The sequence below is a fragment of the Semicossyphus pulcher genome, unplaced genomic scaffold, assembly GCF_022749685.1.
Source record: "Semicossyphus pulcher isolate SPU_LCO1_2020_fin unplaced genomic scaffold, fSemPul1.0.p SCAF_25, whole genome shotgun sequence".
Classification (NCBI taxonomy): Eukaryota; Metazoa; Chordata; class Actinopteri; order Labriformes; family Labridae; genus Semicossyphus; species Semicossyphus pulcher.
The window spans coordinates 6,865,481-6,881,870 of NW_027211699.1; the positions used below are offsets into that span (position 1 = coordinate 6,865,481).

At 44.7% G+C, this 16,390-nt stretch overlaps 1 protein-coding gene across 1 annotated transcript; it reads left to right on the forward strand.

The window, feature by feature from the left end:
- Positions 1 to 133: 133 nt before the first annotated feature.
- Positions 134 to 16,363, forward strand: LOC138603999 (trinucleotide repeat-containing gene 6B protein-like). The gene is made up of 21 exons (XM_069675794.1): positions 134 to 422; positions 2,491 to 2,578; positions 2,924 to 2,945; positions 3,268 to 3,696; positions 3,843 to 6,713; positions 6,868 to 7,020; positions 7,221 to 7,411; positions 7,592 to 7,654; positions 7,803 to 7,961; positions 8,527 to 8,664; positions 8,951 to 9,160; positions 9,377 to 9,484; positions 9,789 to 9,996; positions 10,389 to 10,541; positions 10,950 to 11,117; positions 11,529 to 11,675; positions 12,438 to 12,530; positions 12,767 to 12,982; positions 13,196 to 13,266; positions 14,025 to 14,164; positions 14,259 to 16,363. Exons 2-21 carry the CDS (start codon positions 2,522 to 2,524, stop codon positions 14,830 to 14,832), a joined length of 6,171 nt encoding a protein of 2,056 aa, XP_069531895.1. The 5' UTR covers positions 134 to 422; positions 2,491 to 2,521; the 3' UTR covers positions 14,833 to 16,363.
- The last annotated feature ends 27 nt before the right edge of the window (positions 16,364 to 16,390 follow it).

Genomic DNA, 16,390 nt, shown 5'->3' on the forward strand with positions numbered 1-16,390 from the left:
ATGACGTCATGTTTCTGGTGATACGGCGCCCCCTGGTGGACTGTGTTGGCACGCGCCCTGCTCCTCCTCCCCTCTCTGATCAACAACCAGCCTGGTGATATCATATGCTGGCTAAACCTCCACACAGAAGCAAAATGGCCGATAGTAAACTAACCGATCATACAGCGTCTGACAGTCATCAAGGGGTTATGCATGTTTTGTTTACAGCTTGAGAACTACAGTCGCTCAAAAAGGATACTTGCCTTTCCTCCGTTTTTTCTACGATTAACATTTCGGTTTTCGGTGATGTCATTTCTTATTCAATTTAGCCTTGAACGCCTCGAAGAACTAGCTTGCTAGGCTAGCTACCTTGCTAGCCTGCTAGCGGTAGGTCTGCAAGAATTTTTGCACAGAAGCACTTTATGTCCTATGTGATTCCCGAGGTGAGTATTCAATATCAACTATATGCGTTTTCGTAGCTCTGATAATGTGTATACTAGTTAATATCGCCAGGTATTTCCACAATTACAGCGCCAACAACATTTGGTTTCTCAGTTTAGAAGAGCTTCGCTTGTTACGCGTTGCAATGCTGGAGAAACGTCACTGAAGTTCGTCGTTGAATATGGCTCTGTCGACCGCTAGTACTGATGATCCACCTCTCTTGCCCACTGTCCACTGCTCTGTTAGCAATATTTGTGTGCACACTGCAAGTTCCAGTTTATAAGAGTAAATTGTGTTTAAGAAATGCACTGTGTATGAAAATAGGGGGCGCATCGTGAGCTAATGTGACGTGCCTCTTGTCAGCAGTCAACTGCGTAGAGGTTAGGTTCGTCGCTCTGGGACAGCCTACCGCCGCGAGCCCCTGGCTCTTTAGGTCAAGGCACAGTGCTCACCAGCTGCTTTAACGTCGACAAGCATTAGCTAGTCGCTCCCCTGAGTGAAGCTCTTCTGGTGGCCCCATAGGCCTTTTTCCACAGAAGACTTTTTAGCACATCGCAGTAGGAAAGGCGCAGGTGTTTATAGTAGCATTAATGATTGCTGTATTCCATTTAGCTGCTTCAATTTCATGGTCCTGGTTGTGTGCATGTTGACTGCCTGTCATGGCTTTCTCAGACACCTGGATAGAACAGAACCATTGTTAAAGTTATCATTAACACCTGTGCTTTTCCTCCTGTTAGAAGTCAAAATGTCTGCTGTGAAATACGCCAATATAGCGACACAGATATTCATTACTGGCATGAAAATTCCGGTTGTTGTTGCTTTCATTGCGGCTGTAACCTCTGCCTTATAGGGGTTGTCATATCATGATATAATTATGAAAGCTAATGTCAGCTGATAAAGTTTTATTTGAAATAGTGAAGGTTAAAGGGCATAATTTGTCAAGTTAGCGTTCATTAGCGCTGTGTGAAAGGGTGCTAATTATGTGCAGCTTAGCCAACAGAAACACTGGGCCCAGTCATATTTACAGCTCTCTGGTAATTATGTATTTGTTTATTTGACAGGGATAATAGCTATAAGCTAATTTGCATCTGTAGTCCCTGGGCAGGAAACAGGGAATAAAAACACAATTACAAGTTAAAAAAATACAATTACCAGACAGTACATGTTCACTATAAAACAACAACAACAAGATTTCACAACATTAAAAAACACAACAGCTGTTTGCGTTTATGTGTGATGGGTACACGATTGGGTTGATTTCAGCCATGATTTCATCTTACATTTAAAATCATTAAAACTGCAGCACTCTCTTATAAAAATTGGCACTGAGTTCCAAAACTTTGTAGCTCTGATAGAGAAAGCTGATGTGCCAAACTCAGTAGATCTGTGCTGTAACGCACAGTCACCTCTGTAGGCCTTCCTAGTTGTCCTCCCATTAATTGAGCGAAGTGACATGAAGTCTTGAAAGCATACCTTTTTCTGGGATTACTTTAAGTTTCCACACAAACAGTTTTTCCTCAGCTCTCTTTTGTAGGGGTTTCTTTCCACAAACCACGCTCACCTTAACTTGGGTATTTGCACAACTCATTGGTTTTCTTTCCGCTGGGTTGGAGGCAGGTGTGAGGTCAGCATGCCCTTCTTACTCCAGACAGCTCCCGGTATCTGCTAACATTACAGTTAGTGTACTGTCGAACATGCCGTCAGTACATTCTCTTTTGTAATGCAAAGAGCTTGACTTTTCTAGAAATGTTTTAGAGTTTGAAGTCACTTGTTTATTTGGCTGCAGCCTGCGTTGTCTGTTGGTTGAAATTGCAATCGTCTGCTGGTTAATGAATTATGCAGTGAGAAGCTAGGCTACCAAGGCTGTTGTCAAGCTGGCCCTGGTTAACATTACAATCCTTACAACATTAACTGGGTTGGACAATATTTGGCAGTGTTCTGATGTAATATGTATATCAGTCAGTCTGAATGTATATGTTGAAAAAGGTGTGCTTTTGCGAGCATTAAATTACTTTCAGTTTGAATTAAAGCGTGACATAAATAATTGAATGTGTACATTTCTCTTTGCAGATAGGAGAATCAGGAAAGGGAACAGTAGTTCATGGAAGACAAGAAAAAGAAGAAAGAAGATAAAAAGAAAAGGGAAACCTCTCAGAAGGTAAGAAATGTTCTAAAAAAAATTCACAGCTGACTTGAAAACATCTTGAGAATCTCTGTGATATTCATACTTTCACATCACTACTTGGTCAAGGTTATTTTTGTTGAATTGAAGCCGATTCAACAAAAAATGATCTTATTAGGTAATTTGTAAAGTTTGGAAACTTTGAAATGAATATCCAATGTCAGGCCATTTTTATGTTTACTTGAACAGTGCCTTGCTGGTATATTCATCAGTTGTAGTGGCAAGACTAAAGCCTAGAAAAGCAGGACTACATCCATTGTTGTCAAGGCCCAATTTTTGACGCCTTATTTCTGACACACTTATTCCTTCTATTTTTTTCAGGTGCCAGAACAGAAAATCAAAGGTATGTTTTTTTTCCCTTTTTGTATGTAATCATCTTACTTCAGCTAATCTATTTATTACTCACTCTTTCATATGATAATGCAAGAGGAATGGCTCTCATGTCTTGTTGATAAATAAGCCTTAATGACTATTAGAATCAGAATCAGGGTTTATTGCTAAGTAGGTTTGCACATACAAGGAATTTGTTTTGGTGATTTTGGTGCAGAACAATTAACTCAGAACTAGAATAACACCCTGTTTTTATAATTCATTGACACTTTGGATAACATTACCTACCAACATTATCTACAAGTTATTCACAATCTTAATCATTTTTTTGTCAGTGCCAGAATCAGCCAAGCCCTCCTGTTCCCAGCCGCTCGCCACCCAAGGCTCAGTGTCCCCCAGCCCTGGCCCTGTTGCCCCCTCATCCCCCAGTCCTGGTGCAGCCGGGGTTTCTGCACAAGTTCCTCCTGGTGGCGGGAACAATGCAAAGCAGCGGACTGCTGTGGCCAACGGACAGCCCTCCTCCTCCCCCTCTGGAAGCCAGACATCCCAGCAGCAGCGATACATGTCTAGAGAGGTTCCACCGCGATTTCGCTGCCAGCAGGACCATAAAGTGCTACTGAAGAGGGGCCAGCCACCGCTGTCCTCCATGCTGCTGGGGGGTGGAGGAGGGGATGGGGGTGCGGGAGCAGTTGTAGGAGGCAGTGGCTGGTCAGCGGCCTCAGCTGGAGCAGACAACCCCAATGCAAACACAGCTGGAGGCACAGGTGGGTTGATGTCTCAGAACCAAAAATGATCAAGTTTGTTACCCCATGGCAAAAAAGTAGTTGTAATTTTATTCTATAAGGAAAAGAAACACCACTGTGCAAGTTGTTAATTTCTAAGTATTGCTAACTCAACCTCGTCCTTACAGATTCCAACCTGGGTTCATCATCTGCTTCGTCCCCCACCTCCTCCTCATCCTCATCATGTGTCGCTGCTCTTTCGTCTTCTTCTACTACTACTTCAACTTATGCAAATTCCACATGGGGGGCAGGCTCTGGCAGCCCATCCTCCTCTCAGGGCTGCGGGAAGGTGATTGTGGATGGGACTGACCTTGGGGATTGGCCCAGCATCCTTGGCGGGGCCAAATTGAGTTCTGACGGGGCTGGAGGAGGGGTGCAGGAGCAAGACTGCCCTGGTAACAACAACAACAGTAGTGCCTCATGGGGTGAGAAAAACATCCAGCAGAAGGGAGGAACAGTAGGAGGAGGAGTAGGGAACATGGACAATCCTTCCTCACCTCGTTCTTCTCCTCTTTCCTCCTCTTCCTCGCTTAATGAATGTGTTCAGTCAAGTGGTGGTGTGTGGGGCTCTTCCACCTCCTCTCAGGTGGAAGCAGGGCTAGGATCAGCATTTTACAATTCCAAAGTCTCCCATCTTCTTCCTGGGCCTCAGGAGAGCCCTGTGGGTGGCAGCAGTAGTGTCCCTGGTGCCAATTTCAACCCCAACGTGAACCCTTCTGCCTGGCCAGCCCTGGTGCAGGGTGGGTCATCAACTTCTGCTAGCGATGGCCTTCCACTACAATCGTCCATTACTTCAGTTTCCTCCTTCTCTGCCAGCACCACCCCCATCACCACTCCCTCCCTTTCATCTGTGAATCAAACTGGTCTTCATCAGCAGCACATTGAGACACCAGTTGGAGCCAGGAGTGGAGAACCACAGCAGCACTTAGGAAACCTAGGGCACGAGTTGGGTTCAGGGGGGGGAGCACGAGGAACAGGACCAAATCAAGAAAGTGTTGATGAAATGGACTGTGCGAGAGCTGAAGGAGAAGGGAGTGGTAATCTTTCTGGCTCTTCGTCTTCCTCCTCTACTGCCTCTTCCTGGAGATCCATGCCTCCAGTGCCCACTGACCGCAGTGCAGGTGCTTCACAGGCAGATGGATGGGGTGGAGGAGGGACTGGAGCTCAGGTGCAGGAAGGGAATGTGTGGGGCTTTAGTAGCCAGGGTGGCAAGGCAGGGTGGGCCAGGGGAAATGATGGTGGCTCAAATACCACAGTGGTATCTCAGGGAGCGTTGGAAGGAGGCAGTTCAGAAGCAGAGTGGGATGGCACAGAAGGCGGTGTAAGTTCGAGTAACTTAGCAATAGAAGGGGGAAGAGGAGGAGATGGGAGCAGCAGCAGCAGTAGTGCAGGCAGTGTAGGTATTGGTGGCAGTGTTTTGCAGGAATCTGCCTCACCAAAGTTTGCAACTATGACAAAAGCTTGGGACAATCAGAAAGGGATGGAAAGTGGGGATGGGGCAGTTGAGGAGTGGGGTGGGCAAAGTGGAGGCACTGGAGGTGGAAGACCCTCTTCCTCCAGTGGAGGAGGGTCCATAGCTGGAAGTGGTGGAGATGATAGTGATAGCGGGCATAAGCAGGATCAAGCAACGTCCGGACAAAACCCTCCCCAACAGAACTCCAATGCTGAAGGGGCCTTACTCAGCATGCTCAATCGATCAGACCTGGACCCCAGGGTTCTTTGCAACAAGGGCTGGGGGCAGACCCAGATCAGACAGAATGTGGCCTGGGACCTGGACACTTCAAGGGGAATAGGAAACAGAAATGAAAGAAGCACTTCATCTTCCTCTGCTTTCTCATCAGCAACCATGAACACTACCACTAGTTCTGGTCCTGGGTACCTGTCTCACAGCAGTTCAGCAACTAATGATCTATTGGCCGGCAGTCACAAGACCAGCCTGAATTCTGGCCCTGCTACAGTGAGGGATGGTTGGGACAGCAGTGCCACACAGTCCACCTGTGGTCCTCACATGCCTGGTAGCACTGTAAGGAAGCCAGGAAGTCAAGAAGAAGTTATGGAGGCCAACCAGGGCAAGGCAGCTGGAGGCTGGGGTGATATCCCAGCCGAAAACAAGGGCAAAGGGTGGGGGACTGAAGAACAACAATGGGGGGGTCGCAGAGGTAGAGGAGGGAGCTGGAGAGACTATGGAGAACAGGGTAGTGGGTGGGGAGATGGTCCAGAGGATAAAGGGACAGGGGGGTGGAAAGGGACTGGAAGAGGGGAGGGAGGTGGTTGGGGAGGAGACTGGGGTCAGAGAGATTCTGCACCTGGAGGTGGGCGTGGAGATGGGCGTGGAGATGGGCGAGGAGATGGGCGAGGAGATGGGCGAGGAGATGGGCGAAGCAGAGGTGGAAGCCACTCTGATGAGGGATCTTCCTGGGGTAATTTAGATGAAGGGGGATCTCAAAGAGGAGGATGGGGAGGGGGAGATGTGGGTGGAGGTAAATCCCATCAGGACTGGGAGAGTGCCAAGCCCCACTCAGCAGCAGCACAGATACCAAACAGCCAAGTGGTACCAATGAAAGCCCCAAATCAACAGCAGCACCAATCACAGGGCCAGCAACCACAAGCAGGCCCCTTGCAAGGAGGGTGGAACAGCCGGCCCAGTGTCGGAGGCGGAGGTCCACCATCCAAGAATCAGAACCAAAGTTCGGGCTGGACCTCGGGCCCGATCCCCCAAATCTCCGGTGGTGGGGCAGACTCCCTGGAGTCCAGTGGCTGGGAAGAACCCTCCCCTCAGTCTATCAGTCGCAAAATGGAAATCGATGATGGCACGTCAGCCTGGGGAGACCCGACCCGCTACAAGAGCAAGAATGTGAATCTGTGGGACAAAAACAGCGCTGCGCCCGACCAAAGCCACGGTCAGCAGGCCCCACCACCACCCATGCAGCAACAACCGCCTAGAAGGCAGCAGGGAATGCAGCACAGCAGGGATACAAACCCTGGCAATGCTTCAGTTGGTAAGAAAATGTATCATTAAGTTTTTTTTCATGTCCTTTATTCAGATCATCAGCATCTTTGACTTTAAAGACTGTAGTCATCATAATCATTTAACATTTAACTTGCCATTTCTCTTTAGCAAATTCTAATGGGTTCAATTCCATCAATGTTCAGCTCCAGGTATGTGGGGAGGAGGTGCACAATCTGTGGATAATGGTACTACCACTTGGGGCCAGGCAACAGATGCAGCAGCTGGTTGGGGTGATCCAGAAGAACCTGGCAAAGCGTCTGGCTGGGGGAACCCTTCACCCAACCTCAGTAAACCTGGTAAGAATATTACAATATCTAAGTTCCATTTGTTGATGGTTACTTAATTTTGAAGCATGATGCTGATTCATAAATCAAGCAGTATTACATATATCTTAAGTTTAATGGATACTTTCATTTTTAAAACCACAAATGCAAAACGGAGGAAACCGAGAGGTGTGAGTGTCAACATGTTCATAACAATCATGTCTTTGCTGCAGGCACCAAATCAATAGAGAGCTGGGGTGGAAAGGGAGAAGGTTCTGTTGCAGCCTCCCGGCACCCAAGCTGGGATGAGGAAGATGATGGCGTTGGAGGGGTGTGGAACAACGCTGGCTCCCAAGGAAGCGGCTCCTCCTTCAACTCTGGAGGCTGGGGTCAGACTCATGGAGGAAAAAGAGGCAACATCAAGGTAAGGAAACGAGGTCCTAGGACACAAAAACGAGCTTGCTTTGCTTTGCTTTTCTTGATTAATTGGTATTTAGACAATGCAGTTGTCATTTTCTAACTATCTTTTCCAGTATTGACGATATTCTGCATTTTTTTAGTCCCCTTTTTGATTGAGCGACTTCTTTGAATTTCTTTCCTAAAGGGTGGAGGCGGGGACAGCTGGATGAACCCAGTCTCTCGCCAGTTTTCGAATATGGGTCTTCTGGTAAGATGTTAACTCAATAATAACTTAACCTTTAACCTTTAACCTTTGTCACCCACATTGATAAAGTTATGACGACAGATGGATTATTAGTGAGGCCTCTGTCCTACGAACAAGTTTGAGGTGACTAAATTACTTTGTTTTTTCTTAGGGTGATGACCCAAGTGTTGACAAAAAGATGGATGGAGACAAGAGAGGAATAAATGATTATAATGGAGAGATGCGAAGAGGAGGAAGAGTTGGAGGAGGTTATCGCATGCCTAGTTCCAAAGACATGGGTCCTGTTGACATGGGGCCCTATGGTGAAAAGGTACGAGAGTGTTTCTTAAACTAGTATTGAAGCCTCTGAAAACCGAAATCCACAATAGCAGTATTACTTTTTAATTAAGGGGCTCGTGTATATTATAGTAAGCATCTAAAAAGTATAAGAATAGTCATATGGCAGCTATTTAGTTGTTTACACCCAGCATGCTTCATCCTTGGGTGATTAACGACAGCCGCAGGAGTGCAGCATTGACTGCGTGAAGTTGTCCATTCCGACTGTGGGTGTTTAGTGCATGCCATTGATGATCTATTTTGGTCTGTGGTTGTTAAACGTCGGTGGAGGAAGTTTAGCTTGGTAACTATACGGCACTAGCTAAAAGGACAGAGCGTTTATTTTAGCATTGCATACTTAGCTTTGACAATAATTCAGAGCATCTCAGCTATTGTGGCTGCAGCTACACGATGGCTGCCAACTATCCTCTGATTCTGAATCAGATGATGATGAGGGGAACCATGGAGATAACAATTTTGAGGATACTTTAATCAGACCCTTAACTAATATTCCAATGATGTCTGCTACATGGATAATAAATTCTTCCATTTTACTCCAGATGAGTGGTCATGGAGTGTTCGTTGGCAGTGGCGGAGGGATGTCTCAGCCTCGAGGGATGCACCAGCCCGGCATGCATTCAATGAACCCCTCCCAGGGGATACGTGCTCAAGTGCCTCATCAGTTCCTGTCTGCTCAGGTCTGCTATCTTCTGTCTCTCACATTATCAGTTACGATGAGTGTTGTATTTAGTAGAGATGGAGTGTCTCTTGAGTCCTGACAATGTTACATTAACACAAACAAAAGTATTGTGTGGTTATTTGACTTTCAAAAATAACTTAATATTTCCTGTAATGCTGGCACTGCCTTTTGAAACTGGTTGAAAACTTGATATGCAGTAAACCCATAATGATTTGTAAGTTCTGAAAGTAAACTCAAGTTAAATTGTGGGTCTTGCTAGCTGTTGACATTTCTGTGACAATCAGGTGCCAGGTCCTATGCTGAAGCAGATGCCCTCTCCTGGCGGCAGTGTGGGTGGAGTGGGAGGAGTGGTTGGAGGAGTAGGAGGTGTCGGTGGCGTTGGAAGTGTCGGAGGGGTTGGCGGTGTTGGTGGAGGCGTGTTCCCTCCTCAGATTTCCCCACAGCAGCTAGCAATGCTCAGCAACATTTACCCCCAGATGCAGCAGTTCCATCTGGTAAGTGACTTCATGTTAGATTGTTGATTAAGGAATTGATTCATCCCACTGAAATATTGTCTATTTCATGCAACACTGTGCCTAAAAATGTGTATATAAAAATACATGGTGAATTGTAAGAAACCAACCCCCTAATCGAGTACTCTCAGTACTTATACTCACATTATTTATTCTATGTTTACCTCTCCTTGGCCATTTCTGCCCACTAACCCAAAGGCTTGTCAGCTCTTGCTACAACAACAGCAACAGCAGCAGCAGCTTCTGCAGAATCAGAGGAAGTTCCCACAGCCTCAGCCGCTCCGGCAGCAGCCTGACCCACAGCAGGTGAGCATTAGCATGTTTTAGACTTCACCTTGCAATGTCATCATACTTTTTTAAATCACACTACAGACAACACTAAATGGGAAGTTGTCACACTTTGTCAGAATTGTAAGAAGTATTTTTTTTTCACTTGAGCCACACACAAAATTAAGACTTCCATCCTATCATGTTTAATCACTCTATACTACACTAATGTGACTGAAATGAACCCCTAAACTAAACCTTTTTAAACTCTAAACTGTGCTGAATGAAGAGTTTCTTCACTGTACTTAAAAGTTTTCTGATGCCGATTTATTGTCCTTTTCAGCTGGCAAGGATTATGGCTATTCTGCAGCAGCAGAGACAGCATCAGCAGGGTGGAGTTGGAGGAGCAGCTCCGGGAGGGAGCTCCAAACTCTCCCCCTCTCATCTGGTAGGCGGCCTCTCCAAACCACCCATGGGAGACCCCCTTCAACATCCTGGGATGGGGGGGGCCTTATCAGACCTTCATGCCAAAACACAAGGGATGTACTCCGGTGAGTCTGTGGGTTAGACTTTGCATTGTTTGTTAATTTGCAGACTTTGTGTACACTAACGTTTTTGGAAATGTATCAGAGACTGACATTTATGATCAGATTTCTCTGCATACATACATAAACGCATAAAGCACTGCCCCCTGCACAAGTCTCAGTATCCTGTAGTTGTTCATCTGTCTGTTTGTCTAGGTGAGCCAGTCATGTTACCACAGTAATCATTGTTGCTATAACAACGATCCTCCTTAAAAGGCTCCTAGCCTTTAGTACTGAGTGTAATCCCAGTGATAGTAAACACAAACTGAAGAGAAGATGCACTTACCTGTAGCTGTATTGAACATACAAATTGTAGAATGCAATGTGAGTGTTTGTTTGTTTGTTTCTCCACTCCTAAGGGCTTGCCCCTGGTGGTAACCTGTCAGGACTGGAGCTCGGTCCCATGATAGGAGGGATGAAAGACACAGGAGGACAACAATCCCGCTTTAAATGGATGATGGAGGGACACTCCCCAGCTCCATCTCCCCCAGACACAACCCTTCACAAGAATGGTAGGTTAACAGATGGTTCATAACACGATTTTTTTCAAACGCAAATTTCACACTTTGTCAAAGCAAACCTCCCAGGCTGTTGTCAATCTGGTATAACTGCACCTTCCTTCTCAGAGTATCTGCAGGGATGTGATTTTTCCGGAGCAATCTGTAATGAAGGATTTTCTGACATGAAAGAGTGACCCGCGTGAATCATGCAAAAAAAGAAAGAAAGAAAGAGTAGGGATGTTAATGAGCTGTCCATTTGAAATGGATAAGATTTAGGACATCAGTAGTCTGATAAGCATGAAGATCTTCTTTTCAAAGTATCCTTATGCTTTTTTTTATCCTTTGCTCATCACACTGAGTCACTGCAACTTAAAGTGATATGATAAATATTCATGCCCTCTTACGTGTGCCGTTCCCAAGGCCCTTTACCCAGTGCTTTAAAGGTGAGAGGAGGATCCCCTTACTCCCAGTACGACATGCTGGGCGGTGATGGTTTGGGGATTCCACCTCAAGGCTCTGCAGACAATTGGCACCGGACCCCTGGGAGTAAAATGGGGAACAAACCTGCCACATCTAGCTGGCCCCCAGGTGATTATGTGTTTCACTGCTATGCCATGTTTATGTAGGATGAATAAGGAATTAGAATAGACAGTAGAAAACAGTAGACGCTTCTCAACCTGTCCAGTGTTTTTGTCTGCTCATGCAGTGAGTGTGTTAATACATCGATATCTCAGAAGCTGTTGTGTGGTTTTATTTAACCACCTAACCTTAAGTAAAGAACAAACTGTTTTTATTAATTTGCTCCTAGTTTTATAGCCAAACAATATGTACAAATATTGGGTCAATAATAACTAAATCCATTAATATAGACACAGCCACACCCAGAGGATTCTGGCTAGGTTCCTTTGTTGTTGGATTTGAAAATTGCAGAGTATATATTATTTAACATTATATGTATATAAAATTTCAATGAATCTGATTTCTCCTGTCTGATAACAGAGTTCCAGCCTGGTGTTCCCTGGAAGGGAATCCAGAGTAGTGGAGACCCAGAGTCTGACCCCTACATGACTCCTGGTGGTGTTCTTGGTTCCCCCGGACCCCCAAACCTTAACGACTCTGACCACCAGTTACTGCGAGACAACATAGGTATTGGACTGAATTTTCCAAATATTTTGATGAGCAAAGCTGTGGCTTTAAGCATTGGTGTTAACTTGCAAAATTATTCAATATAAAAGCAAAGAATAGAACATGGTATTTCTCTAATCTGTTACACAGCTTACGGCTGTTTGTAGAGCTTTGAGTTTCTTTTTGGATCCACAGCTCTTTCCTTTGAGGATTGCAGCTAAGAAATGAATCTACTTACAAGTAACTGTTACCCCTGGAAAATGGTTGAAACTTCTGGTGAATAGTGATTCGCAATTTTGTTGTCTGACATCTTAGTGATTGCTTTGTTGTAATAATTCGGGCAGACTTCTCCTAGACAACCTGGAATGCCAACTGTGAATGATGTTTCCAGATTGGCTTTTCAAGTGTGAAGAGCATCAACTGCTTTAACTCATTTAAAATTCCACTGTGCATAAGGCTGAACAAGCTTAATAATGATTCCAGCTATTTTTAGGGTATTTTGACTTTTTGCTGGAAGGAGGGGAATGACTCCCCATTGGTGAACGAATATGCACAGAGTGAGGCATGTTGTGGATTTAAGTACAGCCAACTTTTTCCCCCTAAATCATCTAAATTTTGGAAATATTTGAAAACATGCTTCAGTGTCGTTTATAGACAAAATACGCAATGGTTTAACAAACAGTGCTCCTCACAGGCTCCATCTGCAGTCCAGCTGTAATACTTCAGTCTTGTCTTGTTTATCACAGGATGTTTCTTTCGGATAACCTTTTTAATGTTTTGTAGGGCCAAACCCCACCCTCAACACCTCGCTGCCTTCACCTGGTGCCTGGCCCTACAGTGCCTCAGACAGCCCCCTCAGCAATGCACACAGCACAGGTATATATTATGATTTTTCTGAATCATAAATATTCTTTCTTCCATTTTCACTTTTGAATCTTCATATTATGACTTCAATTATTATGATAATATAACTGTGTTTGCACTATATTTACTGGTTTACAAGTTGTGCCAAGCAGCTAGATGTCCTGTGCTCTCCCTACCCCCATTTCTGCGGTCTGTTTGTCAAAGCATATTTTCCCCCTCTTTCTCCCACCTCCCCGTTTCCTCTTCAGGAAAGTACTCGGAGTACAAGCCCAGCTGGCCCCCAGAGCCCATCGGACAAAACAAGTTATGGAAGACCAATCGCAACAGCTCACAGCTGCCACGCCCCCCTCCTGGCTTAACCAATCAGAAGCAGGCCTCACCCTCCCCATGGGGAAGCGGGGGCCCACGTTTGGCCCGGAGCTGGGGAGGGGGTGGGATTAATCAAGAGTCAAGATTTGGGCCAGGTACTGTTTACATGGAAAAGATTTCATATTTCATAACCATTTGTCAGCTTATTTTTTTTATCTATACACCGTTCAGAGGAAAATCTTACTGACCTATTTTAAAAGTTGTGTAAATGTGTCTTCAGCGTAATCTTTATTTGTCGTGAAGTGTGACATCCTTGCAAATGTTTTAATTCTTTTGTGTTGTGTCTCTACTTTTCCTTTTCTTTACAGGCTCGGCTTGGAGTGACGGGGTTGCCTCCAGAGGCAGCTGCTGGTTGCTCCTGAGCAACCTGACGCCTCAGGTAAGGAGTGGGGGGAAAAAAAGGAAGGGACGGGTTGAAAGAGATTAAAACTTTAGGGAAATCTTAATCTAATTGCATCACTTTTTAGAATTGTAGTAAAGGTGGAAACTAAATATAAACAATGTCCCCACCTAAATCTGTTGTCTATCAACTGAGAAAGTGCAAAAGGCCAACAAAAAGATGTAACTGGAGTATGCTGTGCTAGCAATGTAGGATTCAAATTTTCTTATGACCTTCATTGCAGCAGGATGTATCATGGTTATACAGTAAAACAGCTACCCAGACAGATTTGTCATGGTTTAAAGCCAAAAGCTTTGTCCATTCATCTGTATTCCCCTTTAGTCTGTCTTATGCAAATTAGACTGAATGATGCGTGACCCAGCTGTAATTGGATTGTGAAGTTGGATGAGCCATTTAATCAATTAGGGTTTGCACAAGTGACACTCACATGACACTGCTCTGGGAAAAGCATAGAGTGTAAAAAATATAATTAGAAGTCTAGACAAAGTTTTTGTTTCAGATATATTCAGTTATATAGATTGCTCGCACAACTTGCATAATTAAGTGTGACAGAATTACAGAAGAATAAAGCCACATTACACTCTCTAACAACATGATTAATTAAGATTGTCTTCAAAAACTTCATTGTTGGATAACCGCCTAGACTCCCTGACCTTTCTAATGTAGACAAATACAGTGTTATAGTGATATCGCACACAAAAGCTTTTACACTTGCCTTTATCCTTCTTTCCCTCTAGATCGATGGCTCCACACTGAGGACTATCTGCATGCAGCATGGCCCCCTGCTGACTTTCCACCTTGGCCTGACCCAGGGCAGCGCTCTGATTCGCTACAGCAGCCGACAGGAAGCAGCCAAGGCCCAGGGTGCACTGCACATGTAGGTTAACCTGGAACCTCGCCTACACACATATTCTTGATTGACTTTATGTTGCGGTTGGTCTAAAGAGCCTTGTCTTGTAACTCCCCCACAGGTGTGTTCTCGGCAACACCACAATCCTGGCGGAGTTTGTGGGTGAGGAAGAAGTCGCTCGCTATTTTGCACATTCCCAGGCCGGAGGAGCAGAGGGGGCCAGCTCAGGAGCGGCAGCGGCCAGTGGGACGCAGGGTTCATCTGGAACAGGCACAGCTGTGGCCAGCAGTGGAGGTAGCTCCCCGGGGAATGAGAGGGCAGCAGCGGGCACAACTTCAGGTGGAAATGGAAATGGTGGTGGAGGAGTTGAAAGTGGAGCTGCAGTTCTAGGCAGTGTAAGGTCCTCTGGCTCTGCCTGGCAGGGTCTTGATGGTACAGGCAGTTCTACAGAAACCTCTTCAGCCCAAGGACCCGGGCTGGGGATATTTTCCCAGTGGGGCACCAACGGGGCAGGAGAAGGAGGAGGTGTCGAGGGAGTAGAGTCTGGGAGGTCTGGACTCTGGGGGGGCATGACTGCAGGATACCCAAGCAGCAGCTTGTGGGGGGCACCGCAAATGGAGGAAAGGCACCAAATGGACAGCCCTGCCGCATTGTTGCCTGGCGACCTGCTGGGGGGAGGAGCTGATTCTATCTGATGAGCCCCCCTCCATTTTTATGTGTTAGTTTGGACACACTGATACAACATACACTGGGATACATATGTACTTACTATAGCACACACACACAAACACATTTACATGGTATGCATATAAATGTAACACACTTTTACACACATGCAGACATCTACATAGTATGCATATTAATGTGCACACACATAAAGCAGAAATGTGAGACATGTATACACATTCTTGTGGCCAGACTTAAGCTATTATATAAACAAATGCAGGGACTGTTAAATGTGTATACAGCCTTTTTCCACAGATGAAGATTTCAACTGCTTAGACTTGAAACCTGAAAAAGAATGAAAAGTCAGTTGGTCTGAAAGACTTGACTGGATTTCAATGTGCTCAGTAAATAGGGGACTTTTCAACAGATTTACATATACATGCACACACCAAATACAGACAAGCCTTCAGACAGATGGGCACTGTAAACAGCATTACCTTCATCGTATAAGAGAACTTAAAACTACTACATGATGTGAGGTTTAAGTGCAGTTTTGTATTCACGTCCCCTTAAAAATGGAGACCGAATCCAAACACATGCAAACAGCTCTGATTGAAAACAGAACTGTATCTTACTGTGTATGTTAAGTTAGGTTTTTTCTGTTTGTTTGTATGTATGGTTTTAATTTTTGAACAGTGAAAATATTGAAAAATGTCATTGTTCTGTTTTCAAAATGCTGACCTCCTACTGTTGTATCTCATGCACTCTTTCTCTGTTATTCTCTCTTGATCTTGTTTGTTACTGTTGCAGTGATAAATGTTAAATTGCTGGCAGTTTGAGGCTAAGTTGCATTTCTCCATGTGTTGATACCATTTGTAGTATCATACACACTATATGGACATGAGTATGAATGAGATTGAGACCAAGTAAGTGGATTAAACCACCACAGTTGTTGTGCGTGTGTGTGAATGTGAGGATAATGTGTGTGTGTGCATGTTACTGCCTGTCATTATGTGGGCAAGGCTGCTTACTATACAGAAGGTCTATACAAAAATGTTTTTTGAGTGCATTCGGTATACTGCTGACTGTGTGTTAAGAAATATTGGCACTAATGCTTTTTTTTCTCTCATTTGAAGTTGTTTGTTTTTTTAGCAGACTTGTCTTTTTTATTGTCCGACCTGCAATAATAAAAAAGAACATTTTGATGACACAAAGAGCTGAAGGCATACGCGTTGAGAAAATGGACATGCCAAATCTTATCAAACTGTGTGGAGTGGGAGTGGGAGGGGGGTGGGATGGGTTGTTTACAGATGCAGAGTAAGAGTTACCGTACGTTTTTAATGTTCTGTTGTTGTGTATTCGTTTCAAATTATGACAGGCTTTAACGCTCCTGTTCAGTGTTTTCGTTATGAGATTTTACAAAGGAAAAATTTATTTAAACAAATGAGAACAAGATTAATAAAGATGAAAGTATTGGCTTCTAAATGTGTCCTTTTGGTCATTTTTAGAAATAATTTATTTTTTATTTTTAGATTTCTAGACAAGCACTGCATAGTATGTTGACAATGAAAATATCACACCTGTGCA

Bases quoted from the DNA above. Each gene is read 5' to 3' on its own strand.
- LOC138603999 (XM_069675794.1), top strand. From the start codon at position 2,522: ATGGAAGACAAGAAAAAGAAGAAAGAAGATAAAAAGAAAAGGGAAACC. The intron at 2,579-2,923 runs GTAAGAAATGTT...TATTTTTTTCAG, and splicing joins AAAGGGAAACCTCTCAGAAG to GTGCCAGAACAGAAAATCAA. The intron at 11,118-11,528 runs GTGATTATGTGT...GTCTGATAACAG, and splicing joins CACATCTAGCTGGCCCCCAG to AGTTCCAGCCTGGTGTTCCC.